The sequence below is a fragment of the Temnothorax americanus genome, unplaced genomic scaffold (genome assembly GCF_048541705.1).
Source record: "Temnothorax americanus isolate GAGA-0224 unplaced genomic scaffold, ASM4854170v1 Scaffold65, whole genome shotgun sequence".
NCBI classification, from domain to species: Eukaryota; Metazoa; Arthropoda; class Insecta; order Hymenoptera; family Formicidae; genus Temnothorax; species Temnothorax americanus.
In genome coordinates, this window is record NW_027509787.1 from 726,580 (window position 1) to 751,561 (window position 24,982).

A 24,982-nucleotide genomic window follows, 5' to 3' on the forward strand; every position below is an offset into this window, starting at 1 on the left:
CACATGAGAAATGGGTCTCTTTAGCAGAAGTGACATTGACTTTGATTCATGTTTTTAATAGACGACGTGCAGGAGAAATCGAACGTGCATACATAGAAGATTTTGAAAATTATGAAAAAGTAAATAAAAATATGTACAGTGACATATACAAGTCATTATCCGTAGAAGACAGAAAAATTGCTGAGAAATATGTCCGATTTTGTATCAAAAGGAAGTTGGAACGTACAGTGCCCGTACTATTGTCAAACGATCTACTTGACTCTGTATTATTTTAATATTAATTAAATTATTATTAAAATTTTCATAATTTATTTTATTTTACTTTTTCATATTTATTTTAAAGTTATAAAACACAGTCCAGCAGAATACGAATACATTGATAACGGTAGTAACGCGCGCGAAAAGTATTTCAAAAGACCGTTACATTATATATTGCATTGTTGACGATTCTTCATTGATCTGATTTTCTCCTGCTGGAATAAACGAACTTCTCAAATCTTCTACGCTTGCTTTGTATTTTAAAAGTGCTATCTAATAAACTACATTAAGGCTGCGGTTCACTTGACGAGCCTAAGTGTTACTTGAAAGTTTTATTAAGTGTTATTTCAATTTCGATTGTTCTAATATGTACGCAATAGTCAGATTTTACGATGATGTGCACTATGTGTGCTCCATTAACCAGGTTTATGCCACTAAAAATCGTATTACAAAAGCCAGATACAGGGATGGATTTAGATATCCCGCAACCATAATAGCAAAAAACAGTAAGTATGAAAATACTTCATACATTAAACTGTACTGTTCATATTATATCGCATTAACATATTACTGATTACAGTAAAATAATTAGAAAATTTGGCATTTGGACTATAAATGAAACGTTAAATATGCTTTTCTGATTCAAAATATTATTCTGAATGTAACTTTGCTAGGTTCGGCAAGTGACATTGATTTCAATCCATGTTTTTAATAGACAATGTGCAGGAAAAATTGAACGAACATAACAACTTTATAAAACTCCCACTGATTTGTCAATATTAAATGTCTAAGAAATCTTATATTTTAGGTTTCCGCAGAGTGAAGAAACGTTTACTCTGGCTTCCAAAAGGCTACAGAAGGCAGTAAAATGTCAGTACGACAATCATCAGGACAATACGACAGTCAAATGTCAGTATGACAGTCTTTTGAACACCATGAGGTCATGGGAACAGTGTGAACTGGGTGCGCTGTAGTTCGCTACGATACCATCTCGTGCCAGCCGCTGCTAATTGAAGAGTTGGTCTCGAGCGAAACTGAAAGAAGTAATAAATACATGAAAAGAGGAATGCGAGAGATTGTGACATTAACACGATAAATTAAAGCAATTCTTTAAAACTACGGACAAAAATACATCCTGGAAGATTTTGCTGTGCAAAAACTTACCTGTCTTATCATTTTCTCCATCTGAAGAAAATGATCTTGGGCCCCATATCCTCACTGTAAAATCATCCGACACAGAAGCCATCATTTGATGGTTAACAGGATTCCACGAAACACAATTGACTGGTCTACTATGTCCTGTAAGAGTCGCTACAGGCAGTTCTCTTTTGGTATACCATACATACACTTTATTGTCTGTAATGAAATAGGAAGAAAACAATTATTAGTCATTATTAATCATATGCGTATTAATCCATGCGCATCATAAAATCATATTGCTTTTTTAAATGAAACTAGTAAAATATACAGTGATACAATGTATAAAAATACATTTTATTTTTATGTATGACAAACCTTCACTGCCAGAGGCAATAAAATCTTGATTAACTCCTCCAAAACAGCTATGGATAGTAAAATGTTCTTGAGTAACACCTTGAAAATGACTTACAAGTCATTTGTCTTCTAAATCCCAAAGATGCACACTTTGATTTGCCACATTAAGTAATTCGAGTCAATCTGCTTTGTTTACCCTAAATGACATAAGATGATCCTCTTGTAATATGTAACAGTGTGGAAATATTTCATCAAAAGTTTTGTTTAATAAGACAATCGAGATAGTATACGTTAAATTAGTTATTTTAAATCGTACATAGTAGTATCGCCAAAGTCGTCAAAAGTATAGCTGCGAATTCTATGGTGTGTATCGTGTATCAGCTGCTAGAACAGTTCTTCCATCGCTGCGACACCACAGACATTTTACTCTTACTCCTTCCCATGAATCAGAAACATTGCCGTCCACATCCTAAATATTTTTATCAGAATTTAATATAATTTAATATTAGCTTTAATATTAGCTTCGATCGCCAGCATATCTATGGGTTCCGCTATCACTTGATAGTAGTCCGGATATAATTTTTTGGAAGGCTTCTCCATAAACATTAACATAGGCTGCCAACCGTCTTTACACTATAAAAGAATACGGCACGCTATACGTCGACCGACTATATGAAACATAACATTTTTTTGGAATTACTTACAACGTATTCCATAATACACTTGACTAATACGTGCAATCTCTTCTTCAACGGTATATTGTCTTTGTATTTCCATTGTCTCAACAAATTCGACGCACGCTTAATTAATTTAGGTTGCTGCAAACTGTTCTCGGATTCGCTATCCGAATCGAAGTCCTATAGACATATTGAAAACTTGATATATTACATCCGCTTTTCAAAAATTACGTACGTGGTAAAATTGTTTAATTTATACAGCGTATTACCTGATCGAATTCTAAGAGTTCTTGTACTTTCTCCTGCATTATTTTTTGCAATTTAACAGCACACTACAATAAAATGGAAAACATGCGTGAATAACTATAGGTATCGCAATTACTTTGTAGCAATTTTCCAATTTCATTCAATTGCTAAATCCTTTAGAATTTGAAGAATTGGGGAATCACTTATACGTATCATATATTTTGCACAACACATAAGTTATTTCCCTAATAAATGTAATTAAATACAATGGCAGTTAAAGTAAGATGCGTTAACCACAAAATTCTTACCTTGTATAGTCGAGAAGTATGCATGTTATATTTCTTAGCATTTTTAAACATGATATTCATATCTCCAGCTACTTCACTAACAGTACCATATTTGCCTTTCTGAAAAGGACGATTGGAGAAATGAATATAAAACTAACAAGCATTTTAATATAAATGAATTATCCTATCGTCATAGCATAATATATACCTTTATCTTTGTACGTATTTGTAATAAAGATATAAGATTTTTAACCATCTTATAGTAATCAAGATATAATCTCTTTGACGAAAGCTTCCAAAAATATTCGCTCACCCTTACACCTACAACTCATAGTTATGTCACAAAACAGTCCGTAACACGATAATAAATTCATAATATTATAATACAACGCAAATCATACCTTGATTATTAGAAGCTGTCTGAATGGTTTGAAATAGTTGCCAATGTGGATTATCGCTTTCATCATCTTCGGTCAGATAATGCTGCAGTTTGTGCTATTAATGACTGTGCCATGGTACGACTGACCCTTTTGCTTTTCGTCGATGGTGCGGTTGTAGCGACCTTAAGGGTATTACCAAATCTGCCGTCTTGTCTTCTCGCGGCTGCGGTAATTATCTTTCTCAAAAGTTTGGTATCCTTATAAATCTGCGAGCCAGGCTCGTTAAATTGACAGGCGTTACGGCACATGAGCATTAGATCTTTCTCCATATCGCCGAGTGAGCTGTATGCACCCTCTTGAATCTTCCTCGCGATGGTCTTCAAATCAATCGGGGTCTCGATGATGTCTTAATATTCAAGATAAAGCTGCGACGTTAATGAGATTTCAAGTAAGTACGGTAAGTCAAATCAGTAACAATTTAAGGATAAACTACGAACCTTTTTAGACGGTTTGAGTTGAAACATAATATGAAGAGGTCTGTTATTGTCGGTGAGATCAGTCGCTGTCATAACCGCCGCAAACAAATCTTCGAATAACTGCATAGTTTCCTCGTCAAGATTTATAGAACTTTCCGAAGGATCTTCCGCTTCGTCTTGTCACGTCATTTCTTTACGTGCCTGAACATATTAATGGATTAATAATTTCACCACAGTGTACATATAACATGCGTAACGATTGAATCAGTAAATAATAACCAATCTGCCAACTTTTAGAACAAGTTTTCCCTTAGGTTCTGGCTCTTCGTACTCTTCCATGATGTGATTTTTAGTATTTACACACAGTTCCCACAGTTCAGTCGCATCTTTGTATTCAGGGAAGGTACGCTACAAAAAGTTATACGTATAACAGATCTCGTATAGAAGATCTCATTTGCCAGGAGACAACAATATAATAAGATAACACACGATAAAAGTAATTAAAATATTATTATATTAAGATAAAAGATTAAGGAGTAAAAACATACCTCAGAATATGGTACAACAACGCTTCTTCGAGCATTGTAATCTAGAATTTGTGTTCTCATTCACAACTTTCGAAAAACACTTAACGTTGGCTGCATTATTTTTGGACGCTTTCGTGCTGAAAGCGTTATTCTACCTTTATTGCACATATATGTTCTTCTTATTCTTCGTCACTTCCCCCTGTAGCCCACTATATGTTGAAGAAAGAGAATCACGTTTTCAGCACGAAAACGTACAAAAGGAACGCGGCCGTAGTTAACTGGGAACGATCAACACGATAAATGAGCGCGTTCTGCAGACGCCGTTCATTAGCAGCCGAACGTGATTGGCTCTTACTTTTAGAACCAATCAATCAACGCAGAGTGTTGATAAGACGAACTCAACAGTTGTTGTGTCTGCTGAACGCGGCCATATATAAGGGGTGCTTTTCATTTAAGGCCATTGCATGTAACAAAGTTTTGCACCTTATGCACATGTGTATGGACCAATCAATTTTCTTATGCTTACGCATTATGCGTTGTGCCGAAGTGTGTGCTCCCCGCTTAATCGAATGTGATTGGTCTATTTTATTACGGCCTTACGATTATGACTAAAACTTTGTTACGTGCGATGGCCTTAAAGAGGGGGCCTATTACGTATATCTTTTCACGCGGTAAAAATGCGAAAAGTGAGAGAATTTACTAGAGTATCTACGATTTTATTAGTCGAAATCTAGTAAATCTATTCATTTTTTGCATTTTTACCTCATGAAAAGATACGTAATAGGCCCTCTGGCCCTAACTTAATCATAGGAGTTGTCAACATTACAAAATAATTAGTATGACCATTTGTATTTCTGACGATATAATCGTTCTTACTCAATCTTTCGTTACATATCTTTTCGTGTATATTGTAGAAAAAAAAGATATGTAATAAAAGTTTGGGTTAGAACAATTATATCGTCAGAAATACAAATTGTTAGGTTAGGTCACATTAATTATTTTGTCATATTTGCATCCCTTTAATCAACAATTACGTTAGGCTGAGTTTCCACTGAGCGCGTCACGCGTTGTGTCATTCGTCACGACCAATCAAAACATCGTATTTTATTACATTATTTGTGACGGGATGTTCAGATTGGTTAACGACACATGACGCAAAGCGTAACGCGCTTAGTGGAAACTCAGCCTAACAATTAGAAAAGGAAAGCGACACTGCAAGCATATCTTCTGTCCTTCAGATCTTGTTGGAAGCTCTCCAATGAGAATGCTCTATCTAACGTCTATTATTACGTTTACGCGAGCGTTACTTCTGTCGTAACTTACGATATATTACTCGTTTACGCGGAGTAAATTATCGTAAGTTACTACAAAATCCCGTTTACGCGAAGGAAAATCCTGTTTACGCGAAGGAATTATCGTAAGTTACTACAGAAGTAACGCTCGCGTAAACGTAGTATATGATATATAGACATGATATTTTATTAGAATAAAAAATAATTTTGTACATTTCAAGTTTTAGATTCTTTCAATGAAACGTAAAATTTACTGAGAAAGCCGTTTTCTATAGAATGGATTTACTATCTTTGTAAGTTCTTAATATTTTTTATGTCAAAAAAATTCTTCAAATTTATTAGTAAATACAAACTAAATAACTATGATAATGTGTGTATAATTTTCTGAAAGAATACATGCATGATTAGTTAACCATAGTTATAAGCTTTATATGGAAATCTATTTTTATTGTGTAAATACGAAAAGAAAAAAGACGGTGTAATATATAATTAATAAAAACTAATGAGAAACATCAAGAAGATAAGTTTTTTCTTGTACATATTAATGTACAATCTAATTCCTAACTATAGTTGTCAAAGATACATTTATGTGTCTACACATGTAACACGTATAGCGAGAATACACTTACTTTTAGATGTATTTCTATTAATATAAAATATATTAGAAATAGTATATAACAGAGTATAGAGTATAAATTTTTATTTTTAGATGTAAATTTATATGTAAACGAAAATGTTTCACAATCGAGATTTTATGTGTCATAAAAAGCAAAAGATACATATATTGTATACATAACAAAAATGATGATACTGAAAAAAAATACACAATAATCTCAGTTCTAGTAAGTAATATAATGCATAAGATAATGTAATATGAGATAATTGTAGTCACCGCGGCTTAATTGAATTCTTGCTATTGCTATTTAGAACACTTATAAAATTGGTTTGCTTTTCCGTACGTTTAGACATCGTTTTCTGGTTGTTTATTGTCGAGGGAAAACTATCCTTTTCCCTTGACATAAACAACCATAAAACAATGCCTAAACGTACGGGAAAGCAAGCCGTTTGACGCGACTATCGAAAAAAATAGCAAATGTTCCTTACGCATATGTATTCCTTGCAAATCTTACTTTTTGGCCAATTGTATGAGAACGCTACATGCTGATGCTAGAAATCAAACTTTTTAGCAAGAAAAAAAATATTAAAACAAATTGATGGGAGTAACTTAATGACATGTTGCTACATGTAATCTTCCTTAAATAAAGTGAAGCAGATACTATAAAATATTTTTTTCGCAAATGGTAAAACCAAAATAATATCGTGTTTTTATAATTTTGGCAAAGATTTTTGCTTATAATGCAACCACGTCTTAATTTGCGGCGATGTACGATTTGCAAGACAAGGATAGTTTTTCCTCGTCTCCTGAATTTCTTTTAGAGACGGCAATGTATGATTTGCCATGTTTTGCGCAAACGCTTGAAGCACTGCTTCTTTTTCGTCGTCTGTCCATCGCAGCCTTTTTGTTTTTCCATAAGGAGATCCTAGAACACAGGATATTATATAATTTAATAATCATGAAAGTACTATATTATTTGTACTAAAGTTTAACGTAAGAATATTTTTATTGATGCTATAGTTGAACACTCATTCTATATTTAACGGTATTAATTTCTTTTTGGAAACAATGATCACATTTTATTGTATTTATTTACTTTTAAATATTAAGACATTTGTATCTATGCTTGGCATAAATATAATGAAAAATTATATTGAAAATGTAAATAATATATAAATATTTTTAAAAATAATTACTAGTTATTAATATGGAACAAAAAAAATAAACTTGAATTATTGAAAGTCTTATAGCCATGGATTGGCAACAGATAAAAGAATTACTTACTACGTACGTTTCATAGATTTTTGCTTATAATGCAACCACGTCTTAATTTGCGGCGATGTACGATTTGCAAGACAGGGATAGTTTATCTTCGTCTCCTGAATTTCTCTTAGAGACGGCAATGTATGATTTGCCATGTGTTGCGCAAACGCTTGAAGCACTGCTTTTTTTTCGTCGCCTGTCCATCGTAGCCTTGGTTGCGGGATAATAACATCCATCCCTGTATCTGGCTTGTGTAATACAATTTTTAGTGGCATAAACCTGGTTAATGGAGCACACATAACCCACACAGCACACTTTATCTGAGGGACGTCCTACAGACAAATTAGGATATCTCAATAACCGGTGGATATCCAGTGGATATTCGATATCCGGTGGATATCCAGCGGATGCACAAATGTCCCTCAGGATATCCTGTGCTGTGTAGTGGGAATATACTACGTTTACGCGAGCGTTACTTCTGTAGTAACTTACGATATATCACTCGTTTACGCGGATTAATTTATCGCAATTAAGTTACTACAAAATCCTGTTTTCGCGAAGAAAAATCCCGTTTACGCGAAGGAATTATCGTAAGTTACTACAAAAGTAACGCTCGTGTAAACGTAGTAATATATAATGCACATTATCGTAAAATCTGACTATTGTGTACGTACATATTAGAACAATCGAAATTGAAATAACACTTAATAAGACTTTCAAGTAACACTTAGGCTCGTCAAGTGGACCGCAGCCTTAACGTAGTTTATTAGATAGCACTTTTAAAATACAAAGCAAGCGTAGAAGACTTGAGAAGTTCGTTTATTCCAGCAGGAGAAAATCAGAACAATGAAGAATCGTCAACAATGCAATATCGAATGTAACGGTCTTTTGAAATACTTTCGCGCCCGTTACTTCCGTCATCAATGTGTGCGTTTAGATAAGACACCGCTACCGTAGCGCTACACAAACCGGTAGCGCTACCATGAACAGCCAATAGCCGCGTTCAGCAGACACAACTGTTCAGTTTGTCTTATCAACACTCTGCGTTGATTGGTTGGTTCTAAAAGTAAGAGCCAATCACGTTCAACTGCTACTGAGCGGCTTGGTCTGCTGAACGCAGCCAAAATGGCTGATACGCATTCGTGTAGCGCTACAGTAGCGGTGTCTTACCTAAACGCACCCAAATGTGTTCGTATTCTGCTGGACTGTGTTTTATAACTTTAGGCTGCATCTCCATGGAGAAAGAGACCTCTTATCTGGAGATTAGCCAATCAGAGTAATTCCATTTTAATTCCGTTCCATTATTTCTTTCTCCAAGGGCATGTAACCTTATTACAGTTTTTGCACATAGAAACGCTAACCGCGCAGCGTCAAGCGACGCTTTTACTAATAAAAATCTGGTTCTGGAAATTTGGTACGTTAAAGCCATTGCACGTAACAAAGTTTTAGTCATAATCGTAAGGCTGTAAAAAAATAGACCAATCACACTCGATTATTCTTCGAGCTCAAGGAGAATAGTCGGTAATTGGTCTATTTTTTCAAAGTTTTACGATCATAACTAAAACTTTGTGACGTGCAATGGCCTTAAGAAAATAGTCCAATCACAGTCGATTATTCTCCTTGAACTCGAAGAATAATTGAGTGTGATTGGTTTATTTTCTTACGGTCTTACGATTATGATTAAAACTTTGTTACGTGCGATGGCCTTTAAATTGGCTACCTCGTGCTGTGAGGTAAGCATTTCGGCCAATGACGTATATAATATGTGTATTTCCAATATTCATAGTCAGGGGATCGATTGTGTGGGCCGGTATCACAGTCTCCGATTAACGTGATTATCCGATTAAACTCACTCTGCATCTCTTTCTAACTATCCCCTTAGAAAGAGACGAAGAGTGAGTTTAATCCGAGAATCTAGGGAGAATCACGTTAATCGGAGACTGTGATACCGGCCCTGAATCTTCAAACAAGGTGAAAATTACAAAAGTGGACAGATTGCATTAGATTTCGACAAATAAAATCTAGTGTACTCTAGTGAATTTCCTCACTAAAATGAGGATGTGTATTAATAAAAACTAATGAGAAACATCAGGAAGACATGAGTTTTTTCTTGTACATATTAATGTACAATCTAATTCCTAACTATAGTTGTCAAAGATACATTCATGTGTCTACACATGTAACACGTATAGCGAGAATAGACTTATTTTTAGATGTATTTTTATTAATATAAAATATATTAGAGAGAAACAGTATATAATATAAAGTATAGAGTATAAATTTTTATTTTTAGATGTAAATTTATATGTAAATAACGAAAATGTTTCACAATCGAGATTTTATGTGTCATAAAAAGCAAAAGATACATATATTGTATACGTAACAAAAATGATGATACTGAAAAAAAATACACAATAATCTCAGTTCTAGTAAGTAATATAATGCATAAGATAACGTAATATGAGATAATTGTAGTCACCGCGGCTTAATTGAATTTTTGCTATTGCTATTTAGAATACTTATAAAATTGGTTTGCTTTTCCGTACGTTTAGACATCGTTTTCTGGTTGTTTATTGTCGAGGGAAAACTATCCTTTTCCTTTGACATAAACAACCATAAAACGATGCCTAAACGTACGGGAAAGCAAGCCGTTTGACGCGACTATCGAAAAAAGTAGCAAATGTTCCTTACGCATATGTATTCCTTGCAAATCTTACTTTTTGGCCAATTGTATGAGAACGCTACATGCTGATGCTAGAAATCAAACTTTTTAGCGAGAAAAAAAAAAGATTAAAACAAATTGATGGGAGTAACTTAATGACATGTTGCTACATGTAATCTTCCTTAAAGAAAGTGAAGCAGATACTATATAAAATATTTTTTTCGCAAATGGTAAAACCAAAATAATATCGTGTTTTTATAATTTTGGCAAAGATTTTTGCTTATTATGCAACCACGTCTTAATTTGCGGCGATGTACGATTTGCAAGACAAGGATAGTTTTTCCTCGTCTCCTGAATTTCTTTTAGAGACGGCAATGTATGATTTGCCATGTTTTGCGCAAACGCTTGAAGCACTGCTTCTTTTTCGTCGTCTGTCCATCGTAGCCTTTTTGTTTTTCCATAAGGAGATGCTAGTACACAGAATATTATATAATTTTTAATTATCATGAAAGTACTATACTATTTGTACCAAAGTTTAGCGTAAGAATATTTTTATTGATGCTATGATTGAACACTCATTCTATATTTATATTCTATATTTATAGATAATAAACATTTTATTGTATTTATTTACTTTTAAATATTAAGACATTTGTATCTATGCTTGGCATAAATATAATGAAGAATATATTGCATTAAGTATGTAAATCTGATGAAAATAGAAGGAAAGAGTACAATAAGATATAATAATATACGTTTACTTTTTACATAGAGAAATGTTAAAAGTATTTTAAAAATGTAAATAATATATGAATATTTTTAAGACTAATTTTTTATACTAGCTATTAATATAAAATAAAGAAAATAAACTTGAATTATTGGAAGTCTTATAGCCATGGATTGGCAACAGATAAAAAAAATACTTACTACTACGTTTCCGTTTTCCACCTTGTTTATCAACTTGGTTTTGACATATTTTGGAATCATTTTGTGTGTTACTCAATGGCATATCTATAATAAACGATGTATTATAACTATTATGAATAATGTAGTAAGAATACTTCTATATAAATTACTCATAAGCATTAAAAACGACGTAAAACATGTAAATGTTAATTATATTAATATTTATTAATTATAATTTCAATGTCCTATATAACGACTTAAACATCATATAGATAATAATACCTGCTTCATCACTGGTATTAATATTAATCTTATCTCTTGAGTTATTTTCCTTTTCAGACTCGTTGTCCGATGCAGAATCATTACTCGCATCCTGTTCATCTCCTTGCACAGCTTCTAAATATTGAGAGATTTTGAGTATATCTCTACTTGCCTGTGGCTGTCGATAGTGTTCTCTATGGATTTTATCAGCATGGCCCATAAAGTTGGCTAAATCCGAAACATCAATGTCATTGAGATTGAGTTGAAGGCAATGTGTAGCTATATGTTTTCGTAATGTTGTTCCGCGTAAAGTTGTTGACTGGCTTGCATTGCAGTCTCTTGCAAATTTGCGCATTAAGATACAAGCCCTTAAATATCGGTATCTATTTTTGTTGATAGAAGGTAGTCCAAAAATATATGGATTCTTTTTTGGTACTTTAGCTTCCTGGCGATATTTCAATATTAAAATAATACAGTCAAGGAGATCGTTTGACAATAGTACGGGCACTGTACGTCCCAACTTTCCTCTGATACAAAATCGGACATATTTCTCAGCAATTCTTCTGTCTTCTACGGATAATGACTTGTATATGTCACTGTACATATTTTTATTTACTTTTTCATAATTTTCAAAATCTTCTATGTATGCTCGTTCGATTTCTCCTGCACGTCGTCTATTAAAAACATGAATCGCAGTCAATGTCACTTCTGCTAAAGATATCCATTTCTCATATGTAAAAAATTCTTTTAATGCCGCATAAGCTTCAGTTCTTCTTTTTACCAAATATGAGTGCAATTTTTTAATATCTTCCAGTGACGGCAGATTTACTTTTTTATGCCTTTTATGCGCCGATTGCGTTTCGAAAACAGTCCTATTTACGCTGGTACCAATATCTACTACTAATAATTTTAAGAAGTCTTTAACTAATTTCTTTTTCTCTTCATCTTGTTTTTTGATGCATTCCATTACAAGAAGATTTCCTATATGTTTAATGAGAGTTGACAAGTTAGCCGCTACTGCAGGAGTTGCATAAAGTTGTTTCTCATTATCATATCCTGCAACTTCGTTAATCGCAGAATGCAGTCATCGTATATTTGGGGATAATATATCGATTGAAAATCTTCTATCTTTTTATTTATCTCTTTCAGTACTAATAGAAAACGGCCAAGAAGACGTAGACGTGCACGAATCATGTCGTGCTGGTGTTGCGCCTTATATTTCACACACAACTTGTTACCATATAAGATCAGTAATTTGTCATATCTTATAATACGTGTTACTAGATCATCTCGCATAACGGGAAACACCGTTTTTCTTAAAGTCTCATTTGCAAGTGGATGTATTCTGCCTGTAATTTGCCTGCCCATAATCATAATAGTCTTATTTTTTCGAAAATCCTTTTTAATGCAAACTCGTGAATGATGTCGGATACTACTTTTTGCAAAAAAGTCTTTACATTTTACACAGGCAATGAAATCTGTAGCAGCCTTATTGGCTTTTTTATTTGGACGTCTACACACAATTAATTGCCCAGTATTAAATTCTGGGTTCGTGTTAAATTTGAAGGTACCAGCTTTTCGAATGCCATCTATTATTTTCTTCCTTTCTGGGTCTTTTTTAGACAAAACGGCAAACTTTTTCACTTCCGGCTCGTCACGGTGTACTGTTTCTAAATGTCGTGGAAGCTGTGCTTGTGGCTTCATACAAAAAGTGCAATAGTATCGTTTCCTTGATTTCGTGTTAGAGTTTTCCACATACATGACTTCATCGTTACATGCTGATGTACCAACAACATTCGTGTTTGAAGTATCAAAACTTGAAATAGAAGTTGTAGTCTGGTTAACAATTGGCGCGTGGTTTTGTGGAGATTCACTGTCTAAAGAACTGTGTTCTGAAGGTGTATAATCTGCATCTTCATCATTATCATTATCTAGTGTAAAATAAGAACAAAAAAATTAAATAACTATGTGAATCAAGGACACAGCCCCTATGTAAATACAATATAATATAAATTTGTGTATCAATGTATACACGTTAGCTATATACGCAATAGACACATAAAAGCAGACGACAAAAGAAAATAATACTATATATCAAAGTAGTGAAAAATTTATTATCATATTTCAAAAAATATATTTAAAACATAATATAGAGCATATATTACTTAAGTTTAAAATATTAGCATTATTTCTTAAAAATATGCAGCAAGATCAACGTTATGGGAACTGTCCATTAATATAAGCATACACAAATTACTATGCAATTTGTTTATTAAAAATGCATTTCGAAAATTATTTATAAAAAGTAATGAAAATCATACATACCATTAGATATTGAAACATCGACAATTTCTGGGTTAGTATTATCTTGGCAAGTAGGAAGCGCGCATACGTTTCCTGCATCTACAGATGGTTCTTCTAAACACATAATTATATGTATATAAAGTATAATTTATTGCACAATATGATGGCAAAGAAAAAACTATATATCTCTCTCTCATAGATACTATAAATAAATCAGAAGGAATATAAGAGTCAGTTACTTATAAAAAAAATTAAAGTAAAAAAATTCAAAAATATTTGATTATTAATAAAAAATATTATCAGTACTATTTTTCCAGGGAACGCTATAGCAGATTTACATTCTAACAAGTATCTTATTTGTTATGTAAATTATGACTATGTTAAAAAATAACACTAAAGTCCGTATCAGACTACGGATTGGGATTGAAATTGGATTGAAATTTAATCAATCAGAACAGAGAAAACTGATTTCAAGTTTAGTAAACTTTGCTCTGATTGGTCAAATTTCAATCCAATCTCAATCCCAATCCGTAGTCCGATACGGGCATTACAGCATGTATTATCCCGATACTACTATTACGTTTTCCAAATATTTTATTTCTTGTTTCAAACTAACTTATTCTTACTTTTCACATATTTTATTAATCATATGCTTGACATGAACATACCAGTAGTGCTAAATGTCAATCGCTTAACACACTTGTCCACATTGTTAAATGCACAGCCATTATATGGAGCTATAAAATAATAGGAAAAATGTATACACTCATTTAGAAAAAAGTATGTGTTGTGTTTTTATAGTTTGTAAAGTAAAGTATTGTCTATTATACTTTGCTCCAATATACAAGTTAACACATTGCAATATTTCATCACATTAATATATTATCATATATAGTATACGTCATATGCAAAGTTTAATAAAATATGAAAATCATTATTGCTTACAAGAAATTGAGACTTCAATGTTTTCGCTTTCTGTATCAATATCTCTCTGATTGATCATATTTACGCCATACAAATTGCTGTTAATATCTGAAATTGCTGAAATCGAAAGATGGATTCAAAATACTCTATAATATTTATAATAGGTAATATTTACTAGAGTATTTCTCGACATTATCAATGTACTCACCAATTACAGGAAGCATCATATCACATTCTTCAGTAAAGAAATCTTGGATAGAGATTCCAGTTTTGTCATTTCCACCACTTTCTTCATTAGAATGTATTGTTGTAATAGTTTCTGACATAAACATATAGATAAAGGATTATAAAGCATTTATAACAATTAGTACCTACAAGACAGGATTTCTAAATAATGGTATACTCACCATCATGGGCATCACGTAATAAGTCAACGCTATTCAGTGAATTAAATTTTAGACTGCAGTTCTTAGTCTCATTAGTAGTTGTATTTTTATCATTAGAATCCCTGATATTGTTTGTAGATACTACAAAGACAAAAATGGGGTATATACATATAATATTTCTAAAAATCTGCATTTATAGAAGTTCTTGTATCTATATGTATACTAACTACAAGACATAGGCATAAGAATATTCCTCTGGCAATCAGCGTTTGAATAGTTGGCATCATTCTCATCGTTTTCATTATTAGTATATTCATCATTACAGTTTATCGTTTTGTTAATATCTCCTGTCCATATAAAAACAGATTAGCATATAACGTTTGTAATAATCTGCAAATACAGGAATATCTCTAATAAGTACAGTCTTACCATAAGACAAAGATTTATCAACGTTTCTCCTACAACTGTCCTTTTGATTGAGAATATCAGTCTCGTTATTGCACTCATCGTTATTTGCACTCATTTTATCACAGTTCATTGATTCTTTATTTCCTAAACAAAAATAATAGACTTAAAGTACATTCGTAAATTGCCAATATAATGAAACTTTTATTTCATCCGGCTATAATTGGCAAACACTCATCTTGACGACGAGGACCAAAACCAATGGTTGAATCGTCACGATGGGTGTTTGCTTATTATAGCCGGATGAAATAAAAGTTTTAAAAATAATAGATTTTCGTGTAACATTTTTAGACATTTGTATTTAAGACAAATATGTAAACAAATGCGTGATCATAATTAGATGCGGACACAAGAATTTTCATAATAAGTGTCCAAACAGTTGATATTATAAATCTCATCGTTTTTAGCACATCTATCATTACAATTTATCGTTTTGCTAATATTTTCTGAACATACAAAAAGAGCATATAATGTTTTTGTAATAATCTGCACAAATATAGGAATATCTTTAATAAGTATAATGAGATAAACGTTGATGTGTCTTTATCTCATTATTTTTATTATAAAAATATTCCTGTATTTGCAAATTATTACAAACATTATATGCAAGCAACGGCTTGCAATATTAAAGTCTACAGTTGTTGGAATATTTACTAAAGGATACTAGATTGCCATAATACTTGTAATAATAACCCGCATTTAGAAGCAAATTATATTACAAATAAGTGTTTACTCACGATGAAATGTTTTCACGTGAATGTTATGACAATCAATGTCTGGTTTGTGTAGTGTTATAGTATCATCTTTATTTGCACTTGTATCATTAAAGATTTTATGTTTGGTAGTACCTAATTAAAAATAGTATAAAATAGTAGTATTTCATTCAAATAATAGTATCATTTATAACACTGCGCGGACACCATGAGCCTTTTAAGGCACAGCTAATTTTTTATTTATACAGTTTTTACCGTTTTCTCCTGTCGTTTCAATACTTAAAAAAATTGCAAACTTTCTGGCCTATAGAAATCACTTTTCGAAACCTTAAAGATGATGCATGAATTTGTATAGATTTTGTTGTAACACAGAAGCGCTTTCAAAAACCCTTTGGACTTAAAAGTCCCAGGGTGAGTGCTCCAGAAACACGGTGTCAGTGCAGTGTGTTAATGTAATCTATTTTAATATTATATTTATAGCATCGACATATAGTATGGACTACGCCAGGTATAGAAAAATATGACCGATGACTCACCGGTAGAAGAAAAGAGATAGCGACTGGTAGAGGTCGCGTACAGACAAAGAAGAAACGAGGTAGAGGTTAGGACACTTTTTGAAAACTTTTATGTAGGAATCGCGTAGTCCATACTTATATGTCGATGATTTATAGTAACACATAGTTCGAGAACACGCATAAGGTTAAGAAGTAAGAACATACCACAGAATGTTGGTACAATAACGCTTCTTCGATTATTGCAATCTAGAATTTGTGTACTAGATTTATCACTTGAAAGTTCTTTGTAAGTTCTGTTGCATGATACATAAGGTTTCTTGGTATCAATATTTGTAACTATCGTCTGTAATAGCTTCTTATCCTCTGTAATAATAAAAAAATGGTATTTGTACATTTTGTTATTCATTTTTAAATTGAGAGGAGTACGTGACCTTTGATTCACTTGGCAAGGTGAACCTAGCAAAGTTACATTCAGAATAATATTTTGAATCAAAAAAGTATATTTAACGTTTTATTTATAGTCCAAATGCTAAATTTTCCAATTATTTTACTGCAATCAGCAATATGTTAATGCGATATAATATGAACAGTACAGTTTAATGTATGAAGTATTTTCATACTTACTGTTTTTTGCTATTATGGTTGCGGGATATCTAAATCCATCTCTGTATCTGGCTTTTGTAATATGATGTGTGGCATAAACCTGGTTAATGGAGCACACATAGTGCACATTATCATAAAATCTGACTATTGCGTACATATTAGAACTTTTAAGTAACACTTAGGCTCGTCAAGTGGACCGCAGCCTTAGTTTATCAGATATCACTTTTAAAATACAAAGCAAGCGTAGAAGACTTGAGAAGATCGTTTATTCCTGCAGGAAAAAATCAGAACAATGAAGAATCGTCAACAATGCAATATAGAATGTAACGGTCTTTTGAAATACTTTTCGCGCGCGTTAGTTGTTAATCACGTGTTCGTATTCTGCTGGACTGCGTTTTATAACTTTAGGCTGCATCTCTATGGAGAAAGAAATAGCGAAACGAAATTAAAACGGAATTACTTTGATTAGCTAATATGATGCCACCTAGAGAGCTCCTATCTGGAGATTAGCCAATCAGAGTAATTCCATTTTAAATTCCGTTCGCTATTTCTTTCTCCAAGGGCATGCAACCTTATTACAGTTTTTGCACATAGAAACGCTAGCCGCGCAGCGGAAAGCGACGCTTTAGCCAATAAAAATCTGGTTCTGGAAATTTGGTACGTTAATTGGCTACCTCGTGCTGTGCGGCAAGCATTTCGGCCAATGACGTATATAATGGCCGCGTTCAGCAGACACAACTGTTGAGTTCGTCTTATCAACACTCTGCGTTGATTGGTTGGTTCTAAAAGTAAGAGCCAATCACGTTCGACTGCTACTGAGCGGCTTGGTCCAGCTTGGTCTGCTGAACGCGGCCAATATGTATATGGCCGATAGGGGATCGACGGTGTATCTTCAAACAAGGTGAAAATTACAAAAGTGAACAGATTGCATTAGATTTTGACAAATAAAATCTAGTGTAGACACTCTAGTATATTTCCTCACTTTTGTAATTTTTTCCTCATTTCAAGATACCCTAAGACTAAAAAGTCGACTTTATGTCGACTTCAAGTCGACTTCTACCGAAACTGACCTGGCAGAGAAAGGACGAAAGTCGACTTGAAATCGGCGAATGTCTCAAAAACTGCCGATAAAAGTCGACTTCCCGTCATGACGAAAAAGTTGAATTCCCGCCAACTTTTAACGTCGATAAAATAAACCGCCGCGTACGTCTGGAGGTCGATTATATATCTTGAAACAAGGTGAAAATTACAAAAATGAACAGATTTTACTACATTTTGGTAAATAAAATCGTGGATACGCTAATGAATTTTCTCACTTTTGTAATTTTTACCTCATTATTTCAAGATACACAATCAGGATGTCAAGCGAGTTTTAACGCTGTAGTAGCAGGATATATAAACGTAGTGTATCAATTACTACGTTTCCGCGAGCTTTACTTCAGTAGTAACTTACGATAATTCCTTCGCGTAAACGGGATTTTCCTTCGCGTAAACGGGATTTTGTAGTAACTTGCGATAATTTACTCCGCGTAAACAAGTGATATATCGTAAGTTACTACAGAAGTAACGCTCGCGTAAACGTAGTATGAGAACAAAGCTAATAACATTGTAAGACCGAGAAGAAGACACAGCCAGAGTCAATCTTTTATAGCACCACTTGGTCTAGGTGCATTGGAAAATACAGCCGAGTTTGCGAAAATATTGATATCAGGAGAAATGTCTCAAAGATTGTTCAAGTAAATTTATTTACATATATTACATATATTACGTATTTTTAAAATTAATATAAAGTTTTTAAAATAAATTTAAAATTGATATTTTATCGATATAGGAGGTCAGTAGTTTTAACAGCTTTAACGTGTGTATTATTTGCAAAATAGCCCAAAAAATACATCGAAATTTGCCGGAAAAACATTAACTCTCGAGGAATATCCTAATCTGGATATAGGTGGAAAAGAAAGTATAAAGATCAATCGTGCACTTGAATTAATCAAAACAGTATAAAAATATCGTCAAGTAAGAACCATCAGTTTCCAAAAATATCTATAAAAATGCTATAAAAAATTTTTCTTACCGCGTCATCGTCATCATTTTTAGTATTCTCATCTTCCGCATCATCTCTAGATAACTGGCTTTTAATGTCAGCATGATTGTGCTGTTCGCGCGATAAAGCAAATATATAATTAAATTAGCGTTACACAACACAGTATTAATGTTATTTCATGAATCAAATGAATGATGAATCAGCGTACCAAGTCAAGCCATATTAGATATTCCCAACATTGGTCAAACGTAATTTCAATACTGTGAAACACAGCTCTTTGTTTCGTATAGTTTGAACAACAAATTAGCCTAAAGCATCGTTCACAGATCTTTTCTTCGTGCACACGATAATTTTGTTAAAGTTTGTAAAGACTATAATACAACCTAACGTTTTGAACTCTACTATTAACTGTATATACAACTTATTCTTCATGTAAGTGTGTAGAGTACGACGTATAGAGCAGGATCGTAAAGCAAGGCACTTGGAGACCTCAGCCACCTGGAATCATGCGAATATGTACATGCATTTTTATATAACAGTAATATGTAATTAAGTAATATAATTGATAACTGTATAACAAATAGTAATAACGTACCGATAGAAGTGGATCAGCTGATAGTCCGCGAATACATTTTTATAAACGGATACCTCGAGCAACCATGCGTTTACTGTGCTTCGTAATGTTTTAAACGCCGGATATGCACAGAGTGATTTCATCGTAACTAGGAATAACTGTCACGGCATCACCACCCACTGCCATGTCCTGTTGAATAATCCCAACTTATGTAGTCGTAACATTATCAATTCGAATAAATTAAGTTGTTGCAAATAAGTTTTTAAAAGGTACTATTGTTAATTAATTTAGATAAGCATTTTTTTAAGCAAGTTTTAGTTAGTATATAAAGTTACAATAAAATTGGAATAGAGTACTAGTTGATAATAGTTGTGTATGTAAAAGCAAACATATTATAAGATATTCAATAAACACAAATAAAAAACTTATATTACATTTGCAACAAAATTAATAAAAACAGAATATTATCCTGTATTAGATCGCTTTACGTGTAAAATGTTATATTAATAGAAATATAGTATTAAGTGCAATGTATCTAATTTATCATTCTGCTAATTTATCATCAAAACTAGAACAAAATAACAATAAATATATACAATTCCCTTGTATGTATGTACATACATACATAATGACAGTTTGCATTATTTATCAGAAGTAATTCATATTTCATATTATACTTTTTCTTAGGTACATGGATTGTGCATTTGTATATATCAATATTCTAATAAAAGGTATAGTTTTGTTTATTTTTTAGGTTACTTTGCAAGAACTAGTAGAATTTATTGGAAAGAAAATTGTTCATTATATATAAAATTATATAGGATAAATATATACTGTTTATTATAGGATAAATATAAAATTCTTATCAGATAAAACGAGTAACATAAATCATTAACTATAGAAGATAGAAAAACTGCTAAGAGATATGACTTATTTTGTATCAGAAAAAATTTGGGACGTGTAATATCTGTTTTACCGTGATCAAATGATTATTAATTAGATTACTTTAATCGTGAAAATTTATAAAGAAGTTAATGTAAAAATCTTTACAATGTAAAGATCTTTGGATAACCTTTTATCAATAAAGATTAATCTGACATCTAAGACCATGTTTTAATTTGAATATTGGCAAGAGAATTGCCACACAAGTCGGTCAACTAGTTGCGCGTTATGAAAACAGTAACACAGTATTCAATTAAATTTCAATGATTTTGACGTTTCAGGGATCTTATCACATTTATGCCATTCTGATAGAATATATTGTTGGTAACCACAGGCAGAGATATATTCAATATTTAAAAGCTGTACAAGAATTAAGATATACAGGTTGTAATTACTGATTTTGCATTGGACAGAGTCCAAAAAAACTTGAATTAAAAAAAACTTGAGAAGTAATAATAACTGACATAAGATTAATATTAATAACTGACTAGTATAATGTTATTTGATGTTTAATTAAGTCCATGTCGTTATAACAGGACATGGAAATTATAATCTTAATATTTACATGGTTTACATTGCTTTTGATGCTTGTGTAATTTATATAAAAGTACTCTTACTGTATTATAATAATAGTTTTAACACATTTATTGTAGATATAACATTGTGTAACACATCAAATGATTCTAAAATGTCAAAATTAAACAGATAAAAAAAGAGAAAAACAGAAACGCAATAGTAATGCTTAATGCTTCTAATCTATTATTGCCAAAATCCATGATTATAATACTCATGTGTAATTTATATAGAAGTACTCTTACTACATTATTTATAATTGTTATAACACATTGTTTATTATAGATATGTCATTGAGTAACACACAAAATGATGTCAAAACCAAGCTGATAATAAGGTGGAAAACAAAAACGTAGTAGTAAGTAATTTTTTTATCTGTTGCCAATCCATGGCTATACGACTTTCAATAATGCAAGTTTATTTTCCTTATTCTATATTAATAACTAGTAAAATTATTTTTAAAAATATATATTATTTACATTTTTAATATAACTTTTAACATTTTACATACATAATATATTATATCTAATCTGATACCGTTAAACATAAAATGAATGTTCGACTATAGCATTAATAAAAATATTCTTACGTTAAATTTTAGTACAATAGTATTTTCACACTTATTAAATTTAATAAAATTTTCTGTTGTCTTGTAGAATTTTTTAATGAAAAAATAAAAAGAATACAATGGACAGACAATGAAAAAGCAGTGCTTCAAGCGTTTGCGAAATACATGGCAAATCATACATAGATTACGTTTACATGGCCATATTAAGATCTAGTAATGTACAGCGTGTTTCCAAAAAATGGCAATAAACTTAAAAGAGTCATTGATGTGATCAAACTAAACAACTTTTGTTAAGTAATTCGTATCCGACGACGATTCCTTAAAGTGCTAGGCGCCAGATCAATCTAACCCTTTTAAGTTTGTTGTCACTTTCCAGAGACACTCTGTATATGTAGCCTAATTATATTCAACAAACTTGCGTTTCAATGGAAACTAAATTAGATACTACCTTACAAGCTTGATGACACCAAATACGCGTTGGTGCCCACTCTGTATTGTGCATATTAATTTTCCTCCACGTCCAAGACATACCTTCCATTGTTAACAATCAAGCATCATTCATAACATCATTCATTGCAGCAGGTTCTGTGCAACCTCCTATATATTTTCCACACGCACAAGCATATAATTATCTAATTATATTTATTCTGACATTAATAAAGAGAAATTTTAATCTACTGTTTCTTATGTAAATAAAATTAATACAAGAGCGACATTTATTTCAATATCAAGATGTAATCTTAAGAATAACTAAGAATACCAAGCACAAGTAGATGCTTCTCCCCAAGTTCAATTTGCGACTGGCCGTAATGTGGCTGCGGCTTCAAATTTGATGTACTTTGCTTGTGCCAGGTATACAAGTCCAAATTTAAGCACCATACATCATTGGGCCTATAAAACAAGCAATATGATGCATAAATATATGATGTACATGTTTTGTTTCTGTACGTGTATACATAATTTTACAAAAATATACCTATATCCATTGCAAACTCCGCCAAAAATGACCATTAAGTTCCTATGTATTGTTGCAGAATGTGCGGATGTTGGCGGTGGAGTTTCTAATGTGTTTATAGCAGTCCACATTCGATTTTATAAAGTATACATGTAATTCATTAAATAATTTCCATTACTAAAAAAATATTATCTCTTGTGTAATATAATTTATTATACAATACACGCATATATATTTTTAGGTTATAACTGACTGACAGCTGACAGCACTACAGCACGAGCGCTGAATGCGCTAAACGCAATAGTCTGCATTGAGCGTACACGACTAAATACGACGCACACGTCATACGTCTCTTTTCAATCTCAGCCTTAAGCTATATCCACACAAACTTGCATAAGCCCATAAACATAAGCATAAGAGAATTGATTGGTCCATACACATGTGCATAAGAAAATAGACCAATCAATTTTCTTATGCTTACGTATTATGCGTTATGCAAAAATATGTGTTCCCAGCTTTAAAACCTTCTGCACAATAGACGATAGCGATAGCGATAGCGATAGCGACAGCGACAAAGTTGCCGACAAAGGTATAGCCATTTTTGTCGGCAACCTTGTCGCTGTTCCTATCGCTATCACTATCGCTATCGCTATCGCCTATCGCCTTATATTTGAAAAATAAAGAATAAGATAAAGAAATAAGGAATGAGGAATGTCGCATCTCACTTCAGTACACGTATGTACATTAAAGTGAGATGCAACATGCCTTATTCCTTATTCCTTTATCTTATTCTTTATTTTTTTCATTGTGTCTGAGCCTTAATGGAGCGGTTTAGGTATAAATGCCCATCTACAATAGGTGTTTTAAACCCTATTAAATTTGAGGAGAATATAATTGACTGTAATTGGTCAATTTCTTAGGGCTTAGGGCTTAAAACACCTATTGGGTGTAGGCACTTAAGGAGTACTACAGCTTGCGTCATGTGTTATGCGTTAACGCATGATGAAATGAAATAATCAGTCTTTCCTTTTTTCCTGAGGATTATAGAAAAACTCTAATTAATTCATTCCTTTATGCGTTATGTAAAAGTCTGTTTTTTATCTTTTTTTTACAAGTTTTTCTTACTGTCGTCAAAATCGCTGAAAAATAAATATAATGTCGTCAAAGTATACAGTGTCGGCAAAGTAACCATTTCTCTGTTTCGGGTTAGTTTGACGACGTCGCTGAAGTATACGATTTACTAATAAAATTTTGACGACCGTCGTCAAAATAGCCAGAAGTCGCCAAATTTGCCAATTCGTACTAGAAATCGTCGTCAAAGTAACTGATCTACATATATATATGTATATATATATATATATATAACTATTTATTTGATATTATCAGAAAGTTTTTTTTTCCAAAAAGTAAAAAGTCGATTTTCATTAAGTTCGAGGGGCCAGATTTTTGAATTTATTTTCAAGATCACGGAGATTAGAGAACAGAACGGGAATTCTCTAACTTTTTAACGATAATTGTTGTTACCGTTTAGAATATATTCTTTTCAACGCTGAGTCGTAATTGGTTGAAATCAGTTGAATGTCACGTTAGCGATACAAAAATTGTCGCTAAAAAAGTTAGAGAATTCCCGTACTGGAGAATGATAGGCAAATGTTTTTGAGATGTGCTTTTAGACGTAAAACGATGTAAAGTCTTCTCCGTGTTTGTGAATATGACAGTTCAAAACACAATTAATTTTATTAGTAAAATCTGTAAACTAAAAATAAAAAAATGGGAAAGTGTTGCAATGTTCCTAGCTGCATACTTAAGCGGTAGAATAACAGAAAGAGAAAAAGTTTTAGATGTTAGACAACTTGGGCTTTGTTTAAAGTTGGGAAGTTATGTATTGAACCTTGTATAAAGCTTTTTTTATTATTTTAATTCTATCTCGCATACTTCTTTATTAAGAATCACAGTTCATTACACAAATGGAGTAAAGTAGTTAGCACAGAGCTTTTGACAGATATTTTATATGTAAATTAAATTTTAATGAGGAAGATATTTAAAAAAAAAATAAATTAATTACGGTAAA

At 32.3% G+C, this 24,982-nt stretch overlaps 3 protein-coding genes across 13 annotated transcripts; all 3 read right to left on the reverse strand.

The window, feature by feature from the left end:
* Positions 1–219: 219 nt before the first annotated feature.
* Positions 220–4,666, reverse strand: LOC143905659 (protein polybromo-1-like). 5 transcript variants are annotated; one of them, XR_013259278.1, is made up of 12 exons: positions 4,367–4,659; positions 4,098–4,226; positions 3,840–4,019; positions 3,364–3,767; positions 3,171–3,283; positions 2,984–3,082; positions 2,699–2,761; positions 2,457–2,609; positions 2,069–2,221; positions 1,774–1,949; positions 1,423–1,614; positions 220–1,292 (listed from the first exon to the last, which is right to left on the reverse strand). XR_013259278.1 is itself a non-coding variant. In XM_077421220.1 (9 exons), exons 5-9 carry the CDS (start codon positions 3,216–3,218, stop codon positions 2,242–2,244), a joined length of 507 nt encoding a protein of 168 aa, XP_077277346.1. In that variant the 5' UTR covers positions 3,219–3,283; positions 3,364–3,748; positions 3,840–4,019; positions 4,098–4,226; positions 4,367–4,666; the 3' UTR covers positions 2,080–2,241. The 5 variants fall into 5 exon arrangements, 4 of the variants coding, with proteins under 4 accessions (XP_077277346.1, XP_077277345.1, XP_077277347.1 ...); XM_077421220.1 differs by lacking the exons at positions 220–1,292; positions 1,423–1,614; positions 1,774–1,949 and having other exon boundaries at positions 2,080–2,385; positions 3,364–3,748; positions 4,367–4,666; XM_077421219.1 differs by lacking the exons at positions 220–1,292; positions 1,423–1,614; positions 1,774–1,949 and having other exon boundaries at positions 2,080–2,385; positions 4,110–4,226; positions 4,367–4,661.
* Positions 4,667–6,111: 1,445 nt separating this feature from the next.
* Positions 6,112–12,312, reverse strand: LOC143905657 (uncharacterized). 3 transcript variants are annotated; one of them, XM_077421215.1, is made up of 4 exons: positions 11,367–11,416; positions 11,106–11,189; positions 7,545–7,764; positions 6,112–7,178 (listed from the first exon to the last, which is right to left on the reverse strand). In XM_077421215.1, the coding sequence occupies exons 2-4, from the start codon at positions 11,163–11,165 to the stop codon at positions 6,964–6,966; spliced, it is 495 nt and encodes a 164-aa protein (XP_077277341.1). In that variant the 5' UTR covers positions 11,166–11,189; positions 11,367–11,416; the 3' UTR covers positions 6,112–6,963. The 3 variants fall into 3 exon arrangements, with proteins under 3 accessions (XP_077277341.1, XP_077277340.1, XP_077277339.1); XM_077421214.1 differs by having other exon boundaries at positions 6,116–7,178; positions 7,538–7,764; positions 11,367–12,312; XM_077421213.1 differs by lacking the exons at positions 6,112–7,178; positions 7,545–7,764 and adding an exon at positions 9,786–10,648 and having other exon boundaries at positions 11,367–12,312.
* Positions 12,313–12,351: 39 nt separating this feature from the next.
* On the reverse strand, positions 12,352–23,524 carry LOC143905654 (uncharacterized). 5 transcript variants are annotated; one of them, XM_077421195.1, is made up of 16 exons: positions 22,933–23,524; positions 22,405–22,847; positions 19,895–20,062; positions 19,508–19,797; positions 19,330–19,410; positions 17,277–17,526; positions 16,857–17,015; positions 16,162–16,272; positions 15,389–15,511; positions 15,187–15,306; positions 14,981–15,100; positions 14,782–14,892; positions 14,595–14,690; positions 14,318–14,386; positions 13,671–13,763; positions 12,352–13,276 (listed from the first exon to the last, which is right to left on the reverse strand). In XM_077421195.1, exons 6-16 carry the CDS (start codon positions 17,410–17,412, stop codon positions 12,360–12,362), a joined length of 2,055 nt encoding a protein of 684 aa, XP_077277321.1. In that variant the 5' UTR covers positions 17,413–17,526; positions 19,330–19,410; positions 19,508–19,797; positions 19,895–20,062; positions 22,405–22,847; positions 22,933–23,524; the 3' UTR covers positions 12,352–12,359. The 5 variants fall into 5 exon arrangements, with proteins under 5 accessions (XP_077277321.1, XP_077277323.1, XP_077277322.1 ...); XM_077421197.1 differs by lacking the exons at positions 19,330–19,410; positions 19,508–19,797; positions 19,895–20,062; positions 22,405–22,847; positions 22,933–23,524 and adding an exon at positions 18,709–18,833 and having other exon boundaries at positions 12,352–13,033; positions 13,070–13,276; XM_077421196.1 differs by lacking the exons at positions 19,330–19,410; positions 19,508–19,797; positions 19,895–20,062; positions 22,405–22,847; positions 22,933–23,524 and adding an exon at positions 18,709–18,833 and having other exon boundaries at positions 14,595–14,681.
* Positions 23,525–24,982: the final 1,458 nt, after the last annotated feature.